Source organism: Acipenser ruthenus, chromosome 23, assembly GCF_902713425.1.
Source record: "Acipenser ruthenus chromosome 23, fAciRut3.2 maternal haplotype, whole genome shotgun sequence".
NCBI classification, from domain to species: Eukaryota; Metazoa; Chordata; class Actinopteri; order Acipenseriformes; family Acipenseridae; genus Acipenser; species Acipenser ruthenus.
In genome coordinates this window covers 15,727,170-15,751,006 of record NC_081211.1, presented here as the reverse complement: position 1 = coordinate 15,751,006, position 23,837 = coordinate 15,727,170, and the positions used below count along the sequence as shown (strand labels likewise).

The 23,837-nt window shown below is 44.0% G+C and overlaps 1 protein-coding gene across 1 annotated transcript in view; it reads right to left on the bottom strand.

The window, feature by feature from the left end:
* Positions 1-14,993: 14,993 nt before the first annotated feature.
* The window catches only part of LOC117413131 (cysteine-rich and transmembrane domain-containing protein 1-like), a 44,593-nt gene continuing 35,749 nt past the window's right edge, over positions 14,994-23,837 (bottom strand). Inside the window, exon 3 of the mRNA XM_034021887.3 lies at positions 14,994-15,577. Within this exon, the coding sequence (XP_033877778.1) occupies positions 15,471-15,577 (107 nt within the window). The 3' untranslated portion in view covers positions 14,994-15,470. The remainder of the gene's footprint in view (positions 15,578-23,837) is intronic.

Below are 23,837 nucleotides of genomic sequence, written 5' to 3'. Positions count from 1 at the left end.
TCTGCGCACTCCAATCACAGCAGGCTGCCTCCCTCTGCTCTGCGCACTCCTATCACAGCAGCCTGCCTCCCTCTGCTCTGCGCACTCCTATCACAGCAGCCTGCCTCCCTCTGCTCTGCGCACTCCTATCACAGCAGCCTGCCTCCCTCTGCTCTGCGCACTCCTATCACAGCAGCCTGCTGTCAATCTGTTAATCTGTGAGAGTCGGGTGAGCTCGTGGCCGGTGGTGAGGCTGGGAGGGGTACAGTACAGGTAGTTCTCTCCGTGTCTGGGGCAGGCTGTAGTTTGCACTGCTCCTCCTCACCCTCCTCTACTGCTTAGCAGAGGAGCTGGTGTACTGTGACTGGGGATTTTGCACAGTTATTAAAAGCTGCCTGCCTGCCCGTGTTCTATTACACTTTACAAACTATTTTTAAATATAAACCCAGCCAGCTCCCAAAGGGCAGTGCAGAGATGTTTCTGAACCAGCATGCTGGATCTTTGGAGACTCATTATGTGAAGCGTGCCCAGGTCTGTGGAGACTCATTATGAGAAGCGTGCCCAGGACTGTGGAGACTCATTATGAGAAGCGTGCCCAGGTCTGTGGAGACTCATTATGAGAAGCGTGCCCAGGTCTGTGGAGACTCATTATGAGAAGCGTGCCCAGGACTGTGGGGACTCATTATGAGAAGCATGCCCAGGACTGTGGAGACTCATTATGAGAAGCATGCCCAGGACTGTGGAGACTCATTATGAGAAGCGTGCCCAGGTCTGTGGGGACTCATTATGAGAAGCGTGCCCAGGTCTGTGGAGACTCATTATGAGAAGCGTGCCCAGGTCTGTGGGGACTCATTATGAGAAGCGTGCCCAGGTCTGTGGAGACTCATTATGAGAAGCGTGCCCAGGACTGTGGGGACTCATTATGAGAAGCGTGCCCAGGACTGTGGAGACTCATTATGAGAAGCGTGCCTAGGTCTGTGGGGACTCATTATGAGAAGCGTGCCCAGGTCTGTGGAGACTCATTATGAGAAGCATGCCCAGGACTGTGGAGACTCATTATGAGAAGCGTGCCCAGGTCTGTGGAGACTCATTATGAGAAGCGTGCCCAGGACTGTGGGGACTCATTATGAGAAGCGTGCCCAGGACTGTGGAGACTCATTATGAGAAGCGTGCCCAGGTCTGTGGGGACTCATTATGAGAAGCGTGCCCAGGTCTGTGGAGACTCATTATGAGAAGCGTGCCCAGGTCTGTGGGGACTCATTATGAGAAGCGTGCCCAGGTCTGTGGAGACTCATTATGAGAAGCGTGCCCAGGACTGTGGGGACTCATTATGAGAAGCGTGCCCAGGACTGTGGAGACTCATTATGAGAAGCGTGCCCAGGTCTGTGGAGACTCATTATGAGAAGCGTGCCCAGGTCTGTGGAGACTCATTATGAGAAGCGTGCCCAGGTCTGTGGAGACTCATTATGAGAAGCGTGCCCAGGTCTGTGGAGACTCATTATGAGAAGCGTGCCCAGGTCTGTGGAGACTCATTATGAGAAGCGTGCCCAGGTCTGTGGGGACTCATTATGAGAAGCGTGCCCAGGTCTGTGGAGACTCATTATGAGAAGCGTGCCCAGGTCTGTGGAGACTCATTATGAGAAGCGTGCCCAGGTCTGTGGGGAGTCATTATGAGAAGCGTGCCCAGGACTGTGGGGACTCATTATGAGAAGCGTGCCCAGGACTGTGGAGACTCATTATGAGAAGCGTGCCCAGGACTGTGGGGACTCATTATGAGAAGCGTGCCCAGGTCTGTGGAGACTCATTATGAGAAGCGTGGGCGAAGCGAGGCAGAGAGAACACCAGGCGGGCAGCAGAGTTCTGGATGAGCTGGAGCGGATGGGTGGCGGACGCAGGGAGGCCAGCCAGGAGGGAGTTGCAGTAGTCTAGGCAGGAGAGTACCAGGGCCTGGACCAGGAGCTGGGTAGCATAGTTGGTGAGGAAGGGTCGGATTCTTTGGATGTTGCTCAGGAAGAATCGGCAAGTGCGTGCCAGAGTGGAGATGTGCTGGGAATAAGAGAGGCAGGGGTCCAGGGTGACTCCAAGGTTCTTAGCTGAGGAAGAGGGAGAGAGTGTGGTAGATTCCAGAGGAATAGAGATAGAGAGATCAGAGGAGGGGGAGGAGGAGGGAAAGAAAAGGAGGTCAGATTTAGAGAGGTTGAGTTTGAGGTGATGCGAGTGCATCCAGGAGGAAATAGCAGACAGACAGGTAGAGATACGGGAGGAGATGGTGGAGTCAGAGGTGGGGAAGGAGAGGAAAATCTGAGCATCATCAGCATAGAAATGGTATGAGAAACCATAGGATGCGATGAGGGGGCCCAGGGAGCGGGTGTAGAGAGAGAACAGGAGAGGACCCAAGACTGACCCTTGGGGGACTCCAGTTAAGAGAGTGTGAGGTGTGGAGGTTGCTCCACGCCAGGTTACCTGGCAAGTGCGGTTGGAGAGGTAGGAGGAGAACCAGGCCAGAGCAGTGCCAGAGATCCCCAGGTCAGCAAGAGATGATAGTAGAATAGAGTGATCAACAGTGTCAAAGGCAGCAGAGAGGTCGAGGAGAATTAGGACAGAGGAGAAAGAGGCAGCTCGGGCACACTTAAGTGAGTTGGTGACAGACAGGAGGGCAGTTTCAGTGGAGTGAGCAGAGCGGAAGCCAGATTGGAGAGGGTCAAGCAGAGAGTGGTTGGACAGGAAAGCAGAGAGCTGGCAGTGTACAGTCCGCTCGAGGGTTTTGGAGAGGAAGGGTAGGAGGGAGACAGGACGGTAGCTCTGGAGGGAGGTGGGGTCGAGGGTAGGTTTTTTGAGGAGGGGAGTGATAGAGGCTTTTTTGAAGGCAGAGGGAAAGATACCAGAAAGTAGAGAGGTGTTGAGGAGGGAGGAGATGAAGGGGAGTAGAGCAGGAGCAGCAGCTTGAAAGAGGTGAGTGGGGAGGGGGTCCAAGGCACACGTGGTGGGTTTGTGACCCTGGAGCAGGGAGGAGAGGTCAGAGTCTGAGAGGGGCAAGAAGGTGGAGAAGGAGGGCGAGTAAGTAGGGGATGTAGTGGGTGTAGGGGTTGGAGCAGGAGGGGGTTCGGGGGAGGGAGAGGTGTTAAAGAGTTTGCAGATATCTGAGATTTTAGAAGAGAAGAAGGAGGCAAAGTCATCAGGGGAGATAGAGGAGGGAGGAGGAGGGGGGGAGGGTTTAGGAGGGAGGAGAAGGTAGAGAATGGTTTACGTGGGTTGTTAGTGGAGGCTTGGATTACAGATTGGAAATAAGCACATTTAGCAGAGGAGAGAGTAGAGGAGAAGGAGGAGAGGAGAGTGCGGTAAAGGTCTAGGGCAGCAGGGAGTTTGGTTCTCTTCCATTTCTTTTCAGCAGATCGCAGTGTGATTCTTGCCGAGCGGAGCGCAGAGGAGAGCCAGGGATGGGGAGGGGAGGGGCGAGCAGGTCGGGAGGTGAGGGGACAGAGGGAGTCGAGGGAGGAGGTGAGTGAGGAGAAGAGGGTGGAGGTAGCAGAGTCTACGGAGAGTTGTGAAAAGGAGTCGATAGGAGGGAGGTGAGAGAGAGCAGTGGAGGCAAGGACAGAGGGGGAGAGAGAGCGGAGGTTACGGCGAGAGGTGACAGTGGGGGTAGGAGGAGCAGGGAGAGGGGGGAGATGACAACATCCAGTCTATTCTTGAAGGATCCAATAGTCTCTGCTTCAACATCTCTGTTCGGCAGCCTGTTCCAATGGTTCAACACCCTTTCTGTGAAAAAGCTCCTTCTCCCCTCGGTTCTGAATATGCCCTTCTTCAGTTTCCACCCGGGGCCCCTGGTTCTGTTCTCTGTGACCTGTGAAAAATAATTCTCAGAAGTTACTTTGTTAAACCCCTTGACAATTTTAAATACATCTATTAAGTCGCCTCTGGCTCTCCTTCTTTCTAGGCTGTACAGATTCAGCTCTTAAGGTCTATCTTCATGATTATTATTATTTATTTCTTAGCAGACGCCCTTATCCAGGGCGACTTACAATGGTTACAAGATATCACATTATTTTTACATACAATTACCCATTTATACAGTTGGGTTTTTACTGGAGCAATCTAGGTAAAGTACCTTGCTCAAGGGTACAGCAGCAGTGTCCCCACCGGGGATTGAACCCACGACCCTCTGGTCAAGAGTCCAGAGCCCTAACCACTACTCCACACTGCCCCCCTTTTAATCCTGGAATTAATCGTGTTGCTCTCCTTTGTACCCAAGGCCTCTATGTCTTTCTTATGATATGGGGACCAGAACTGTACACAGTATTGTAGGTGTGGTTGTACCAGTGCTATATAATTAATATAAATTCTCTAGATTTGAATTCATCTTGGCTATTCCCATTAGTTCTATTTGGTGTGTGCTGATGCGCCAGGGAGGCAAAATAAGCTGATCCCTGGAGCCAGCATTACACTTCAGCCATTAACACCAGACAGAAGGATATCTACATCATCATATGGAAGGAAACGTAAATGGATGGAGACACATATGGATCACATTAGTTTACTGTAAAGCTACGTCTTAGTTGGTGCTTATCTTGGCGAGAGCCGAGTTCAAATCAGCATGAAGTTTTAACATCTACTCTCGTGTAATGGAAATCATGAAGATCTGGATATGTCCAGTGACTGCTGTGAATAGTGCAGCTGGCAACAAGGGAAAGACCTTGTGACAGCCTGGAGAGACAGCTGACAGGAGGAAAGAGACCCCATTGGGGCTGGTAAGGGTTAGCTATCCTTGTCGGCAGTATCCAGCTCTGTGTTTACAGGATGCTGGAGACACCCGCCCAAGGCTTCTAAGAAATTAAAGAGAAAAATACCCCTAGAGTCTGCGAGAGCGGGGGCGGAAGATGACTCAACGTTGGACAACACGGTTAACGACTTAGGAACGGAAACGGATATGAGTATGGAGAGTACTTCACAAAAGACTAGTTCAAGATCTGCAGTTAACAAAGACATGGAACTCCAGGTTTGTGTCTGCGGCTGGAGCAAGGCGACAATGGTCAGGGGTTTGAAGATTCATCAAGGGAGAATGAAATGCTTGAGGGAGAAGGGACAAGGGCCTCGCATTGATCAGTACTTCTTACAAAGTCAGTCAAGTCAGTCGAATGAAATCCAGCGACAGGAAGCAAACCACAGTTCGCAGGATATCAGCACCCCTGTCATAGATGTGAGGAGGACTTGCATGGACACAGTTAGTGATGAACCTAATGATCCTTGTGAACCCGGTCAGACAAACCAGCATAAGAGAGAAAAGAACCTCAACAGGCACAAGCCTGGAGTTAAATGGCCAAGAGCTTGTGAGAAAACTGCATGGGACACAGTAAACACAGATCTCTGCGTTACATTGGAAAGATTAAGTGGAACAGTTGAAAAGAAGCTGGATAAATTTGGGGACATCATCTACGCATATGGAAGTGAGAGGTTTGGAGTTGAAAAAAGGAAGGAAAAAGTACAAACTATTCCTGGAAAGTCTAGACGGCAACAGGAGATTGAACGCTTAGTTAGAGAAAGGAGACAGCTGAGGAACCAATGGAGAAGAGCAGAACAAAGTCAGAAGGAGGGACTCAATCTCTTACAAAGGGTCATAAAAGATAAGCTTGCAACATTGCGCAGAGCTGAGCGCCTACGGAAACGCTACAAAAAGAAGGAGCGTGCGAGAGCTAACTTTTATAAAGACCCATTCAAATTTGTAAAGAAGTTATTCACCAGTGAGAAGAATGGCAAACTAAAAGCATCTAAGGTTGAGCTGGAGAGATATTTGGAGGAAACACATACAGATTCAAAAAGGCAGGAGCCTATGTCAATTCCGTCAGACATCCCATCTATCAATCCACCAGAATACCAAATGGAGGACTGTGCACCTAAGTGGAAAGAAATAGAGCAAGCTGTGAAAAAAGCAAGGGCTTCATCATCTCCAGGGCCTAATGGAGTTCCGTACAGTGTACAAGAGTGCTTCAGGAGTTCTACGAATTCTGTGGAAATTGATGAAAGTGGCATGGGAAAAACAGGTTGTACCAAGAGCATGGCGCCGAGCAGGTGGAGTCTTTATACCTAAAGAAAAAGATTCTACAAGCATCAGTCAGTTTCGTCCCATTTCCCTATTAAACGTAGAAGGCAAGATTTTCTTCAGCATTATTGCTCAGAGATTGTCAGCTTACCTATTAAAGAACTGCTTCATTGACACTTCAATACAAAAAGCGGGCATTCCAGGTTTCCCAGGTTGCTTAGAACACATCAATGTGATCTGGCAACAAATTCAATCAGCTAAAAAGGAGAGGAAGGAGCTCCATGTGACATTCCTGGATTTGGCTAATGCATATGGTTCAGTGCCACATGAACTACTTTGGGCAGCATTTGATTTTTTTAGTGTACCGATAACAATAACAAATTTAGTGAAAGCCTATTTTGGAGATTTGCAATTCAGTTTTTCAACTTCAGAATTCAGCACTACATGGCAATGCCTAGAGGTTGGAATAATGGCAGGATGCACCATTTCTCCACTGGCTTTTACCATGGCAATGGAAGTAATCATTAGGGCATCAAAATGGGTAGTAGGAGGAGAGCGCTTGGCTTCTGGAATGCGACTACCACCAATTCGAGCATACATGGATGACATGACAACCATGACTACAACAGTAGCCTGCACTAATCGATTATTGGGCAAATTAACCAATAACATTGAATGGGCACGAATGCAATTCAAGCCCACTAAATCAAGGAGCATCTCTATAATTAAAGGCAAAGTAGTAGATAAAACATTCTTCATTAATGGTGAGGCAATACCAACAGTGTCTGAGAAGCCAGTGAAGAGTCTTGGGAGATGGTACGACGGGGATCTAAAGGACACAGTTCGTGTGGGAGAAGTTAGACAACAAGCAGTGGAAGGGTTGAAGAGCATAGACAGCTGCGCTCTACCAGGTAAACTAAAACTCTGGTGCTTTCAGTTTGGTCTACTGCCGAGGTTGCTGTGGCCACTGACTGTGTACGAGGTTTCTTTGACAACAGTAGAGAAGCTGGAAGCTTTAATCAGTTCATACATCAGGAAATGGTTGGGAGTTCCACGCTGCCTCAGCAGAGTGGGACTTTATGGTAAAGGAATACTGCAGCTACCAGTCTCTGCTCTAACCGAGGAGTTTAAGTGCGCCAAGGTCAGACTGGAAATGACATTAGTAGAGTCACGCGATAAATGCGTAAGGGAGGCAGCACCTGTGTTGAAAACTGGAAGAAAGTGGGCAGCAAAGAAAGCTGTGGAAGATGCAAAGGCTGCCCTTCGAATTGGTGATATCATGGGGCAAGTTCAGCATGGGAGAGGGGGTCTTGGTTTCAGTTCAGCTCCTCCTACATGGCACAAGGCAGCCCCAGCTCAAAGGAGGAAGCTGGTAGTCAACGAGGTACAAAAGCAGGAGGAGAGGATGAGGTGTATAAAGGCCATTTCCCAGGCCAAGCAGGGAGAATGGATGAGATGGGAGAGTGTGGAACAACGCAAGATTGGCTGGCAAGACCTATGGTCAATGGAACAGAGCAGGATCAGTTTCCTCATCAGGTCAACATATGATGTTCTCCCATCACCACAGAACCTAAACCTCTGGGTAGGAGAGGATCCCTCATGTCCTTTGTGTTCATCACCTGCAACATTAAGGCACATTTTGACAGGATGTAAGGTGGCTCTTAGCCAAGGACGGTTTACTTGGCGCCATGACCAGGTGCTGCGATGTTTGGCCTTAGCATTGGAAGACAAGCGTAACATGACCAATAAGTTGTCACCTGTTCCATCAAAACATTACACACAAAAGACAACATTCCTCCGCCCAGGAGAGCAACCACCAAGAAAAGGTGTTAAAACCAATCCTCGCCCAGGACAACTGGAAGCTGCTAGAGACTGGAAAATGCTGGCAGATGTTGGTCAACGGCTTATTTTTCCACCTGAGATTGCCACCACTAACCTTCGACCAGATATTGTCTTGTGGTCTGGATCAGCACGCCTTGTTCACCTGGTAGAGTTAACAGTGCCATGGGAGGATGCTGTAGATGAGGCGTATGAGAGGAAGAAACTGCGGTATGCTCAACTAGCCACTGAAGCGGAACAGCGAGGATGGAGAGTCCGGGTTTACCCAGTGGAAGTGGGTTGTCGAGGATTTGTGGCACACTCTACAACCCGGTTTCTCAGAGATGTCGGATTCAGTGGCCAAGAGTTGCGTCGCACAGTGAAGAACTTATCTGAAGCAGCAGAGAGGAGCAGCAACTGGCTGTGTTTGAGACGGAAAGATTCTGGCTGGGGATCTCAAGCACAATAGAAAGAAAGAAACGCTGATGTACAGGTAAGTAAGCTGGGCTGAGTTGAGTGGGGGACGTCGAGCCCTCTTGAGGTGTCGTGGGCTAGTCGACGAAACACTGAGGATGGAAGGTGCCCACTTGAAAACCCCAGAGATGTACCCTACTTAGCTCAATCCAGACGGTTGTCATGCTGATGCGCTGGGGAGGCCGCACTTTGGTTGATCCCCGGAGCCAGCATCGCAGCCGTTGTGTGTGCTGATGCGCCAGGGAGGCAAAATAAGCTGATCCCTGGAACCAGCATTACACTTTAGCCATTAACACCAGACAGAAGGATATCTACATCATCATATGGAAGGAAACGTAAATGGATGGAGACACATATAGATCACATTAGTTTACTGTAAAGCTACGTCTTAGTTGGTGCTTATCTTGGCGAGAGCCGAGTTCAAATCAGCATGAAGTTTTAACATCTACTCTCGTGTAATGGAAATCTTGGCTTAAGAGATTCATCCACTACTACCCCCAAGTCCTTTTCATACATAGCCTCCTCTATTTTGTTACTGTTCATGCCGTACTTGCCTCAAATGTTTGTGCTCCCTACGTGCAAGGCTTTGCATTTATTCCCATTAAATTTAATCTGCCATGTGTCAGCCCAAGCTTGAATCTTGTCTAAATCTCTTTGTATTATTAAAGTTGCTGATTTGGAGTTGGCTACCCTTCCCAGTTTTGTGTCGCCGGCAAATGTGCGTAGTTTACTGATTATGTCTTGGTCCAGGTCATTTATATAGTTTAGAAATAACAATGGTCCCAATACTGATCCCTGTGGTACCCCACTTGTTATGTTACTCCAGTTTGATGCCTGGCCTCTAATTATAACTCTCTGCTTTCTATCTTGTAACTAGTTATGATCCATGCTGCTACTTTACCGTTTATTCCTACTGATTCATTGATTAAGTACATCTGTGATTTGGTTGTCTTTAGTCACTAAATTACCACTGCTGTCACGTACACTACTGACTTCCTCTTTCAGTTTCCTTTTAGCATTAACATATTGAACAAGCCCTTTGCATTAAGTTTACTATCTGCCGCTACTTGTCTCTCTAATTCCCTTTTCACTCTCCTAGTCTGTTTTTTTTAGGTTTCTACAGGCTTCTCTATACTCTATTTGTGAGGCTGCTCCTTTTGATTTAATAGAAAGATATCATTTTCTTTTGTTTTTAATAGCCAGCTTAATAGATTGATTTACCCATCGTGGTTTCTTTTTCTTAACTTTACCTTTTCTTATTTTTGAAATAAATGTATCCTGCATTTCTAACATTATATCCCTGAATGTAATCCAATTGTTTTCAGCTTCATTATCTATTAGTATCCTATCCCAGTGTTTAGAAGCCCCTGTTGCATTCCTTTATAATCTGCTCTCCTGAAATCGTAAACAATTGTTTTTGATTTAATACTGCCCTTGATTTATGTGCTACAAACTCTGTCATATTATGGTTTTTACTATTACCTGTAAGTTGTGTATCCTTGCTTCATTGTTAATACCAAATCTAGACATGAATTGTATCTAGTCGGGGCATTCATCATTTGTGAAAAGAAACAATCTTGCACTAACTCTATCATTCCCATGTCTGAACTGTTGTCTGAGGTCATGTGGACCCAGTTTATGTTTGGGAAGTTGAAGTCTCCCATAATTAAGATGTCCCCTTCCTTCCTTATTTTTTTGGTGCTTGCATACAGTGCCTATAGAAAGTCTACTCCTCCTTTCAAAATTTTCATTTCATTTTTTTCATTTATCTACACATCCTACCCCACAACTTCCAAGTGAAAAAATATTCTAGAAATTTGTAGAAAATTAATTAAAAATAAAAACTGAAATAGCTTTTTGGATAAGTATCCACCCCCCTTGTAATAGCAATCCTAAATTAGCTCAGGTGTAACCAATCGCCTTCAAAATCACACATCAAGTTAAGTGGCCTCCACCTGTGTTAAATTGTAGTGAGTCACATGATTTCAGGATAAATTCAGCAGTTCCTGTAGGTTCCCTCTGCTGGGTAGTGCATTTCAAAGCAAAGACTCAACCATGAGCACCAAGGTGCTTTCAAAAGAACTCCGGGACAATGGTAGGGTGGCAAGAAGGAAGCCATTACTCAAGAAAGCCAACCTTGAATCCCGTTTGAAGTATGCAAAAAAACACTCAGGAGATTCTGTAGCCATGTGGCAAAAAATTTTGTGGTCTGACTAAACTAAAATTGAACTTTTTGGCCTAAATACAAAACGTTATGTTTGGCACAAACCCAACACAGCGCATCACCCAAAGAACACCATCCCTACTGTGAAGCATGGTGGTGCAGCATCATGTTATGGGGATGTTTCACATTCGCTGGGACTGAGGCACTTGTCAGGATAGAAGGGAAAATGAATGCAACAAAGTACAGATAAGTCCTTGAGGAAAACCTGCTGCCCTCTGCAAGAAAGCTGAAACTGGGACAGAAGTTCACCTTTCAGCATGACAACGACCCAAAGCACACAGCGAAAGCTACACTGGAGTGGCTAAGGAACAAAAAGGTAAATGTCCTTGAGTGGCCCAGTCAGAGCCCCGACCTAAATCCAATCAAAAATTTGTGGCATGACTTGAAGATTGCTGTCCATCAACGCTCCCCAAGGAACTTGACAGAGCTCGAACAGTTTTGATCGAAGTTGAGTTTTACCTTTTCTGATTGAGCATTTTGAATAAATGAAGATACAGGTGAATATACGGAACCACTTGTATGCATGCATGCCACACCTACATTTTAAACATATTCATGATACTACACTCATCAATTCCTATCAGTGTGAGTTTCTGTGCTCCATAACCTTCGATACTCAGTCCTGCCAATGAAGCCAAAGCATTCCTTTTACAGTCTGTAGTGGATTTTAGACCTAGAAAGAACTCTCAAACACACAGCGCTAAGGCTTTCAGCAACCGTACTGCAGTTCATATACTGTGCGAGTGTGTTTGTGCATTGTACTGATTCATAATAACAGCATCAACATGTCATCACGTCCTGAACTCCTATACTGTACAAACAAGTCAAACCCAGGTTAAATAAACTTGTTGGGTATCTGTTTCAAAACTAACACACACACACTGTCCTGGAACCTCCTGCTGTGCAGCACTGCCTGTGCGACAAACCTGACCATTGTGAAGAGCAGCTCAGTTTGAACTAAGGAATATATTTCCATTAGGGTTCATCAGGGTGAATCCTGTATTCAGCTGATCGTCATCCCTGCACAAGAGAAACACCACCTCCAGTAGAGACTTGCAGTGTATAGCAGCTGTTATTTTCCTAGCTCGAATGTTGTGAACAGACGAAATGCAAAGCAATTCAATTACACACATTTCTAGCTCTTGATAGCGTATATGAAAAATTTCAATCTGGACCTCATTTAGCATACAGCACCGAGACAGCCCTTGTTAGAGTAGTGAATGATCTGTTCATAAGCTCTGACTTTCCATCAGTTTTAATTCTCCTAGATCCAAGTGCTGCTTTTGATACTGTGGACCATTCCATTTTATTGAATGTTATTGAATGATCTTGAAAGCTCAGTGGGATGGTCAGGTGTCCTATCTTGGTTCAGGTCTTATCTTTCTGATTTCTGGTTTCAGTTTGTCTGTTGGAGAGTGGAGATCAGCATTGTGTGAAGTTGTCTGCAGTGTTCCACTGGGCTCCATTTGAGGTCCTTTGTTATTTTCGTTACATGTGTTACCTTCAGGTGACATTATCCGCAGACATGGAGTGAATTTCCATTGTTATACTGACAATAATCTCATCATAGATTTGTCTTTAAAGCCAGTAAATACTTCTGCTGGGGTGTTATTAGCCGATTGCCTTGCAGACATCCATTGTTGGATGTCTCAGAACTTTTTAAATGTTGAATTCAGATAAAACAGAGGTTATGCTAGTGGGATCACAAAACCAACTAAAAGGAAATATGGGATTACATGAGCTCAACCCTTGCAGTCTCCCATCAAAACTTAAACTAGAAATTAAGTTTGTGGGTAATCTTTGATCCTGATCTCTCATTTGAGACTCACGTTAGGGAACGTACTAAAGTATCTTTTTATCATTTGAGAAATATAGGCAAACTTAGACCAATTATCTGATGCTGATAGACTAATGCTGCCTTTGTATCATCTAGAATTGATTATTGTAATGCACTTTTTTTCTAGTATCCCAAAACGTGTGGTATCCCGCTTGCAGCTTGTTCAGAATACCGCTGCTAGAATTCTGACTAAAACCAGGAAAAGTGAACGTTACCCGTTTTGCACTGGCTGCTTGTGCAGTATGGAATTGATTAAGAGTTTGCTGTTAATTTACAAGGCACTGAATGGATTAGCACCTAGTTACTTGCAGGAGTTATTGACCCCGTATCTTCCAAACCGCACTCTGAGATCACAGGATGCAGGGTTGCTGGTTATACCTAGAGTCAAGAAAAGCAACACGGGAGGAAGGGCTTTTTCTTGTAGAACTCCTAAATTATGGAATGCTCTGCCTTCGTTTGTCAGGGAAGGTGGGACCATTACAGTTTTCAAGTCAAGACTAAAAACACACTTTTATAAAACAGCTTTCTTATCTTAGTGGGTTTTAATGTAACTTTAAAATTGCTGCTTTTATATTATGTGTATACTGTTATTTAAATCTGTTATTTAAATGGTCTGATTGTGGCAGTTGTATGTGTGACATGCTATACAAATGTACTGTGGTTTATTCTTTTTTTCTGCTATGTACTGTACAGTGCTTTGCGATACATTTGTATAAAAAGCGCTACATAAATGCAATTATATATATTATATACAGTATATATATATATAGAATTGATTGATATATAGATTTTCTTTATATATAAATAAATAAAATTAGGAAAGTTACTAAAGTATCATTTGATGTATATATCAAATGATACTTTAGTAACTTTCCTAATTTTATTTTTTATATCTATATATATATATATATATACACACACACATATACAGTGCCTTGCAAAAGTATTCAGACCCCTGACCAATTCTCTCATATTACTGAATTACAAATGGTACATTGAAATTTCATTCCGTTTCATATTTTATTTTAAAACACTGAAATTCAAAATCAATTATTGTAAGGTGACATTGGTTTTATGTTGGGAAATATTTTTAAGAAAAATAAAAAACTGAAATATCTTGCTTGCATAAGTACTCAACCCCCACACATTAATATTTGGTAGAGCCACCTTTCGCTGCAATAACAGCTTTAAGTCTTTTGGGGTAAATATGTACCAGCTTTGCACACAGTGTCGGAGTGATTTTGGCCCATTCTTCTTGGCAGATTTGCTCCAGGTTGTTCAGGTTGGTTGGACGACGCTTGTGGACCGCAATTTTCAAATAGTGCCACAGATTCTCAATGGGATTGAGATCAGGACTTTGACTGGGCCATTGTAGGACATTCACCTTTTTGTTTTTGAACCACTCCAATGTTGCTTTGGCCTTGTGCTTGGGATCATTGTCTTGCTGAAAGGTGAATTTCCTCCCAAGCTTCAGTTTTTTAGTGGACTGAAGCAGGTTGTCTAGCAGTATTTCCCTGTATTTTGCTCCATCCATTCTTCCTTCAATTTTTACAAGATGCCCAGTCCCTGCTGATGAGAAGCACCCCCACAGCATGATGCTGCCACCACCATACTTCACTGTAGGGATGGTGTGTCTTGAGGCATGGGCAGTGTTAGGTTTGCGCCAAACATAGCGCTTTGAGTTTTGGCCAAAAAGCACAATCTTGGTCTCATCTGACCACAAAACCTTTTCCCACATCGCAGCTGGGTCACTCTCATGCTTTCTGGCAAACTCCAGACGTGTTTTCAGATGGTACTTTTTGAGTAACGGCTTCTTTCTTGCCACCTTCCCATACAGCCAGTGTTATGCAGAGCTCTTGATATGGTTGACTGGTGCACCATTACTCCACTCCCAGCCAATGAACTCTATAGCTCCTTCAAAGTGATTGTTGGCCTCTCTGTGGCTTCTCTCACAAGTCTCCTCCTTGTTTGAGCGCTGAGTTTTGCGGGACGGCCTTTTCTTGGCAGTGCCTGGGTGGTGTGATGCAGCTTCCACTTCCTGATTATTGATCCAACTGTGCTCACTGGGATATCCAAACACTTGGATATTATTTTGTACCCTTTCCCTAATCTATGCATTTGTATTACTTTATCTCTAACTTCTGTAGAATGCTCTTTGGTCTTCATTTTCCTTCAGATTCACAGCCTGACCAATGATCCTTCAACAGTGGGGTTTTTATCCAGAAAATGTGACAGCAACTTTAATGGTTCACAGGTGGAGGCCAATGGTAAGGTAATTGTGTCCTCGTTAGGGCAATTTCTTTCATCGGTGTAAACTGGGAGCTTCCACAGCAAAGGGGTCTGAATACTTTTGCAAGGCACTATATATATATATATATATATATATATATATATATATATATATATATATATATATATATTATATAAATAAAATAAAATTAGGAAAGTTACTAAAGTATCATTTGAGAAAATGGACCTCTGATGCTGACAGTCTAATGCATGCCTTTGTTTCACCTAGGATGATTATTGTAATGCACTTTTCTCTGGTATCCCAAAATGTGTCTTGCTTACAGCTCATTCAGAACACCGCCGATAGTTGTGAAAAAAACACTTTACAAAGGGAAGAATTTTTCAATCATTTATTCATTATGCAATTCTGAATTGTGGCATAGGCAACTATAATTAAAAGTTATTTCTTTTAATTTTTTTACAGGCTTCATTCTAGGAATGTAAATATTAAAAAGGCTAGTGAGTTTAAAATATGTATTCCTTTAATAAAGACTTTGGCAGAAAATAATACATTGCACACACATTTGCCTAATAATAATAACAGTAATAAATCACAATAACAAAAATAAACAACACACACAGAATAACAATCTAAACATGATTAGAAACCTAAAGATTTAATTTAAAGAAAGATAGACAAGTGTATCTATAAAAATCAAGGTAGAATAGAACCACGGCCACCACGTGTGGACAACATTCACGTGCCATGGAGGGCTGGAGGGAGCATTGTCCGCAGTACATTGAGTTGAGTGCGAGCAGGGGAGGCTCCTCCAGGGAGAAGGCCCATGTGGTGTGCTGACATCCCGGCTGGTCTATGTGAGCATGTCCCAGAGACAGCAGCAGCACAGCGCAGTCCAGCAGGCAGTGAGGCAGGTGCTATCTCCAGAGTCATCCCGTCTCCGCTCCTCTACAACATACACTGCAAAACAAACAAGACACACAGCATGAGGAACCTGCGGGGAGCTCTTCAGAGCTGCAGAGTGTTTACTGTAGATACAAAAAGACACACAGCATGAGGAACCTGCTGAGAGCTCTTCAGAGCTGCAGTGTTTACTGTAGATACATACACACAGCATGAGGAACCTGCTGTGAGCTCTTCAGAGCTGCAGTGTTTACTGTAGATACAAAGACACACAGCATGAGGAACCTGCTGGGAGATCTCCAGAGCTGCAGTGTTTACTGTAGATACACACACAGCATGAGGAACCTGCTGTGAGCTCTTCAGAGATGCTGAGCATTTACTGTAGATACAAACAAGACATAGCATGAGGAACCTGCTGTGAGCTCTTCAGAGCTGCAGTATTTACTGTAGATACAAAGACATACAGCATGAGGAACCTGTTGGGAGCTCTTCAGAGATGCTGAGCATTTACTGTAGATAAAACAAGACACAGCATGAGGAACCTACTGGGAGCTCTTCAGAGCTGCAGTGTTTACTGTAGATACAAAGACACACAGCATGAGGAACCTGCTGTGAGCTCTTCAGGAGATGCTGAGCATTTACTGTACATACAAACAAGACATAGCATGAGGAACCTGCTGTGAGCTCTTCAGAGCTGCAGTATTTACTGTAGATACAAAGACATACAGCATGAGGAACCTGTTGGGAGCTCTTCAGAGATGCTGAGCATTTACTGTAGATAAAACAAGACACAGCATGAGGAACCTACTGGGAGCTCTCCAGAGCTGCAGTGTTTACTGTAGATACCAAGACACACAGTATGAGGAACCTGCTATGAGCTCTTCAGAGCTGCAGAGTGTTTACTGTAGATACAAAAAGACACACAGCATGTGGAACCTGCTGTGAGCGCTTCAGAGCTGCAGAGTGTTTACTGTAGATACAAAAAGACACACAGCATGTGGAACCTGCTGTGAGCGCTTCAGAGCTGCAGAGTGTTTACTGTAGATACAAAGACACACAGCATGAGGAACCTGCTGTGAGCTCTTCAGAGCTGCAGTGTTTACTGTAGATACATAGACACACAGCATGAGGAACCTGCTGTGAGCTCTTCAGAGCTGCAGTGTTTACTGTAGATACATACACACAGCATGAGGAACCTGCTGTGAGCTCTTCAGAGCTGCAGTGTTTACTGTAGATACAAAGACACACAGCATGAGGAACCTGCTGTGAGCTCTTCAGAGCTGCAGTGTTTACTGTAGATAAAGACACACAGCATGAGGAACCTGCTGTGAGCTCTTCAGAGCTGCAGAGTGTTTACTGTAGATACAAAGACACACAGCATGAGGAACCTGCTGAGAGCTCTTCAGAGCTGCAGAGTGTTTACTGTAGATACAAAGACACACAGCATGAGGAACCTGCTGTGAGCTCTTCAGAGCTGCAGAGTGTTTACTGTAAATACAAAGACACACAGCATGAGGAACCTGCTGTGAGCTCTTCAGAGCTGCAGAGTGTTTACTGTAGATACAAAGACACACAGCATGAGGAACCTGCTGGGAGCTCTTCAGAGCTGCAGAGTGTTTACTGTAGATACAAAGACACACAGCATGAGGAACCTGCTGGGAGCTCTTCAGAGATGCAGAGTGTTTACTGTAGATAAAACAAGACACAGCATGAGCGAGAATGTGCCTTTGTAATTTAAATACTCCGATCCAGACCTCGTGGTGCTTGAATTGTGACATGTTTGCTTTCTATGGCACCAACACAATTAGGGAACTTCCACAGGATTGCTAAAGTCATTAGTGATAGCCTTCCATTTCTCCTGTGTGGGTACAGGCATCACCGTCAATTAATTCCATATGACATCACATGCCTTCTCAACAATCTTTTTCACTGCTGACTTTCCCATTCTAGAACTGAAGGCTATTGTCAAAAATGAATCTATGCTGACAAATCCCTGAAATCAAATAACAGTAACATGTCTATTGTCTTTCTGTATTTATTTATATATTTATGTATGTGATTTGCTAAAAAAAAAAAAAAGAGCAATAAAGCTAATCTTCAGAAGACATCAGGGATGCCCATAAAGCATCAACAAAAAACAGACAAGCTGCGAATAAAACTATGAAAGCATACCAATGAAAGAACAATAGAGGTCTTGCTGCTTGCATTGGAGACAAGGAAGTGAGTAAACAGTATCTATAGAATGAATTGAAGGAAATATTAATAACCTATTGTTATTAATAATAACCTATTAATATTATTATTATTATTATTATTATTATTATTATTATTATTATTATTATTATTATTATAATAATAATAATAATAATAATAATAATCTAGGTCTTATTAGCAGTAGTAGCAGCGGTAATAGTACTATATTTTATTTTCCAGCACAACCACAAATCCGATGCGCCCACAAGACGACAGAGATACACTAAGTGTGGACTGTGAAGAAGAGAATGTATTAATAAATGTGGCAGTGCCAACACCCCCAGATACGCCATCCCACAATACAGCAGTTGACATCGTCCAACTATCAGTCAATAGACACGCCTCCTCCTGCTCCAACAAGTGCCCAACCGGCAACCAGACAGAATAAAAACACCAGAGCGCACCCCCACAGAAAGGGTCTCTGCATACCTTCTGATCGAAGTACACTCCGAGATCAAGCACAACAGCAAAGGAGAGAGGAAAGAGGCAAAAGGGGCAGATTGATGACGTTGACATGTTTTTAATTAGTATAGCGAAAACAACAAAAACGCCAACAACCTATCCGACCAAATCATTTGAACAGAGATTACTCTAGAGCCGTGTTTCTCAACCCTGGTCCTGGGGACCCCCCGTGTCTGCTGGTTTTCATTCCAATCGAGCTCTCAATTACTTAACTAAATCCTTAATTGAACTAAAAATTAGCTTAATTAGACCTTAATTGTTTTCAGCTCAAACCGTTGCAGATTTCAAGTCAGCTATAACATTTTACAAGTAACTTGAACGCTGCAACTGTTTAACAGCTGAAAGCAGTTAGAAAGGTCTAATTAAGCAAATGATCAGTTCAATTAAGGATCTAGTTAAGTAATTGAGAGCTCAGGTGGAATGAAAACCAGCAGACAGAGGGGGTCCCCCAGGACCAGGGTTGAGAAACATGGCTCCAGATTATACATCTACATCAGTCCACTATCAAGAGACAAAAGACGATTCCCAATACACTTTGATGCACCTACCATAAAACAAATGTAAACCATGCAACAGATGTCTTGCTGTGTTAATTTGTACTTAATTTTGGCATTGACATGGTCACAAATATGGGGTGGAATCCCACCTATTGCTATGAATAAAGCTTTTTTTTTCATCCATTTGCTGTTTATTATGATTTGTGTGATTAATATGTTAAACCCAAATTACAGTCAAAACATTTTGGCAGATTCTATTTGGTGCCTACAGTTCTTGATATTTAATTCTGTAAGAACAGAAAGTTCAGGGGGAGAAATGAAGCTTTCAGAAACACAAGAACATTTTTTAAAAGCAAAAGGAAGGGTTGCCCTTGTACTAAATGAACACCTCTTTCATTGCCGTTTATTTAAAAATGTAACTGAGAAATCTCAAAACACAGAGTGAGCAATACATGCACATTTCAATGCTGTAACCTTTACCTTAGCTTGCTATTCATGAATGACAAGGTAGCGTTGAGATAATACACAGTGCAATTCCTCCCATTTCTTTCCTGGTCCGTAAATAACAATATGTCATTTAATACATGAACTGCATATACTGGACTTGTATTGTATTGTCTTGAACCATTCATGGTCTAATTCAGTCTGTGGTATTTCACCAAGCTCCTTTCATCAGGGTCTCATGACCCATAATCTGTGCTTTTCCTATCCCAAAGCAAGAGCCAGAAGGAGACCCTGCTCTTGAAATTCTTCCTCTTCCATCTCATCATCACTGAAACTCCAGTCCATCATTTGTGTCCAGTTCGGCTGTATTGGTAGGGACATGACTTACTTTAGAAATCGCCGCTGCATACGCTGTTTTAATGTGTTTCCAGCAGTTTTGCGGTATCGCCCCTCCCCACTCGTGGACCCGCGCCACTTGTGTGTCCCAGGCTTAAGTCTATCACTCTGAAATCTACTGTAATCCCCTGTATTGAAGTGGTCGTCTGATTTCTGGTGGCATAAAACATTGAAGATGCAGCTTTGAATTTAGCTTGAAAAGGTTGAACAGGAGATTTCCGGGTGCTATTTATGAATTGTGATGAGCTGGTGTTAAGACAGTTACAGTAATGCACTACAGCCAGTCGGAAGGCATATTCCCTCTGAAGCTCGTTTGCTGAATAATTAACAGTGGGCCTGGCTCTCCGAGTTTCAGATGTATTGGTTCCTAACAACTACAATCCATAATAATAAAACGTTCAGGACTCCTCTCTCCACTTCCTGGACTGATAATGACCACTTAACAGTCCTGCTCCATTAGCTGGCATGGCTCAGAGCTCACTGCTGTCAAAACGGTTTTATTTGGACAGAAAGCACAGCACTGGCGCTCCCTATTTTAATAGGATTACTATGTTCATTGCACAACTGATACAGTATACTCCTATCATTGAACATACAGGCTCAAATTAACATGCTTTGATGGAAATTCAAGTATTTTATTCCACTAAATGTCCCCTTTAATTAAATAAAAATGCTAAATTATATTATTTTGTAATTCAGACTTTCTTTGTTCAGCAACCTTGATTTTATTTTTTATTGGAAGAGACCAATAATCAAAGGCAACTGAGGGAATCAAAAGAGGAGAGTCAAGCAAAAAACAGGGAAACATACAGCAGGGGGGTGTTTTAAGAGCTGTGCTGTGGTGCTCTCTCTGTCTTGAGAAGAGAGATCCAAGCCTTCAGTTTAGAAGCAGTAAATCAGCACCACCATCATTTGCATTAGCACAACAGGAAGCAGGCTGCTCTGGGGATGGGGATTAGAGAGCTTGGACTGCAGAAGGACCTCTCTGGAAGCCTGGGCTCAGAAATCACTTTGAATGAGGCTGTTGTCCCGAATGAAGTGAAATGAGTTTCTCATCTTCGCTCCCCCCACGTAATTCAGCTTGACTGGCAGTCTCAGATCAGGATTGTGGATTAAGGGTTCTGGACTCGAGACAGTGCCATTGTACTTTATAATCTATTTCACAACAGCCACATTTTAAAAAGGGCTGCCAGCAGAGGTCAAAAATGCCAAATAAAAGCAATTCTGATAGCTTTAGTGTGCCTGCCCCCCCCCCCCCCCCCCCTTTGATCTCCTTACATAGCGCAGATTAAAGTTAAGTTCTTTGGGCTTTCCACTGGCTTTCAGAGTAACCGGGTAGTAAGAATGAAATGTTAATAATCCTGCTGTAGTATGTCTGTATAAAACTGGGACTCCACCCCACACCATCCCTCAACTCCAAGTGAAGGTATCAGTGAGGGACAGGCATGCAGGCATGCAAGCACACAGAGGCAGTAACACAGGCACACAGAGCAACCGAGCATGCATTGCACACAGGCACACAGAACACGCAGCGCGCACAGGGCTCACGAGCACACAGGCACATGAGCACACAGAGCCCTTTGCAGAATCTGTGTGGGGTGAACTGTACCAGGATGTTTAGGAGTCATGTGCTCTTCACCGACAGAGTGTTGGAAAATTGAGACACTGCAGATGGTCTCTTAGCTTTGTTACATACAGAGGCCTCATTAGTGCTGCACACAGGGGAGGGAGAATGCATGTCCTCAGTCTCTGTGGGTCGCCCATGGAAAGCGTTTGTGTGCTCTACAAACACATTTAACATGCAAGGTTTATGCAATATGAAGTCACAACCTATACTTAGAGTGTGTCAAATGGGTTCATTTTTCTTGTACAAGACCCACCATCAAAGTCTGGAAATGTGGGTGATAGAGTGACCCTTTAGGGCAAGGACGGTTTTCTCTGATAAAGAATAGTGCACAGAAGGCTAAAACTAAAGACAACATGATGAGGTGCGTTTGAAAGCTTTGAGCCTGTTCCCCTGATCCCCAGGTTGTCAAGGACTTATGCACAGTTTATACACTGTGGGAGCAGCATACAATGTGCTCCAGAGAACCAGCCTCCTCATCAGGCTATGATCCCTTGACGAAGGGTGGTCACTGCCACACCACACCACACCACACCACACCACAGTCAGCCAGTCACAAGATATAACCAAACATGAACCTCTGTGCTTAGTCACTGCCCATACCACACCACAGCAAATTCAGTCTGTGGTATTTCACCAAGCTCCTTTCATCAGGGTCTCATGACCCATAATCTGTGCTTTTCCTGTCCCAAAGCAAGAGCCAGAAGGAGACCCTGCTCTTGAAATTCTTCCTCTTCCATCTCATCATCACTGAAACTCCAGTCCATCATTTGTGTCCAGTTCGGCTGTATTGGTAGGGACATGACTTACTTTAGAAATCGCCGCTGCATACGCTGTTTTAATGTGTTTCTAGCAGTGTTGCGGTATCGCCCCTCCCCACTCGTGGACCCGCGCCACTTGTGTGTCCCAGGCTTAAGTCTTTCACTCTGAAATCTACTGTAATCCCCTGTATTGAAGTGGTCGTCTGATTTCTGGTGGCATAAAACATTGAAGAGGCAGCGTTGAATTTAGCTTGAAAAGGTTGAACAGGAGATTTCCGGGTGCTATTTATGAATTGTGAACGAAAGGAAATGTAAAATATCAAACAAGCAAAGAATGAAACACAAAAAGAGCCGTTGCCAGATGCTCCCAGGAAGACTGGATTTCACATATATAATCAGGGTGACCTATGGTAGAGGCGGCATGCTTGTCACAAAAAAAAAAAAAAAAAAAAAAGGATTGCCTTGTTTCCCCTGCTGTAGTACAGGGCACTTGCAAGGTTGCAGCGGCCCTCTTGATTAGCGGTATGATCTCTGCCGGCAAGGAGTGCTTATCCACTGGGGATGTGCTGTACGACTCCACGTACTCAGACAGGAATGTCAGCGCCTGTTCACCCATCTCCTCAGAGGCGGTGATGGACAGCAGGTCCTCCTGTGGCCAAACAGCTGCCCAGGCTTTCTCCATCTGCTGCGAGTCTGCCTACTGCCTGGAATGATTACTCTTCCTCGTGTTCCGCAGGGGAGGGGAAGGAGGCAGAGCTCGAGGAAGAGGAGGAAGACCACGAAGACGGTTTCCTGCCTGGGCTTCTTTCCCGGGTGTGTCGTCTGCTCTCCCTTGGAGTAGCGTATGGGGTGAGGATGCAGCCATCTCTCTAAGAGAGCAAAACCATCAAACTAACAAAAAAATAGGGGGAACTGAAACTGAGTGAGTATCTCCCCCATGTCAGCCGAGACTGGTTCTGTTATTCAAGCTTTTTAGAGTAATGTGGTCAGCAATATTTAGTTTTTAAATGATCTTTTATTTAAAACACTGAGACAAGCTTTTTTTAAATTGTAAATTCTGTCAAAATTCCATTAATTAATAAATGTTGTGTATTTCTGCCTAAAAATGATTTTTGCAGGAGAAGCAAATCCAAAATGTAGAGTTCATTCAAGAAGTTCACTACTGCTGTTTGTTGCATACATTTCTATATTTTTTAAATGACAATTAAATAAAACTTTAAAATCAATAACACAATCTATAAATAACGTATAATAATGGTAAATCACTCTTATCTGCTTATAAACTAAAACCTCCATTCATGATTTCTTACAGTATACCACCCAATGTACCTGGATTACCATTTAAAATGCTACTGAATTTACCCCTGAAATTTACCATTTAAATTACTATTCAGTTTACCATTGGAAATACCATTTAAAATGACCATTAGCTGCCATACCGAGTGTTCTAAAACACCACTGAAATCACCTTTTAAAATCCAATGGTATACAAATGGTAATATTCAATGGTAAACTCTTATGGCAGCGAATGTTAAATTTTTGTAAAGGTACCAGGCCGTTCCGTGACACGTTGCGAGATCATCCACATTCCGGGGTCGATTTACTGACTGAAACACACACTGTGAAGGCAGCAGCCAAAACGTGTCTGCGTGACTTTAGGGGTTCATTTGACTATCCTACCCCCAGGTAAGCCACAGCTAGATTTGTGCGAACAGTCTACAGCACTGCGGAATCCAGCTGAACAACTATGTATTTTTAGGGCTCATTCTGGGATAACCAGAGACAAGTGGCTGATGCAGTCCAGGGGGACTGCCCAGTGCTGTATACAGCAGCTTCATGGAATCCACGGGATTGCCCAGGGCTGTATACAGCAGCTTCAT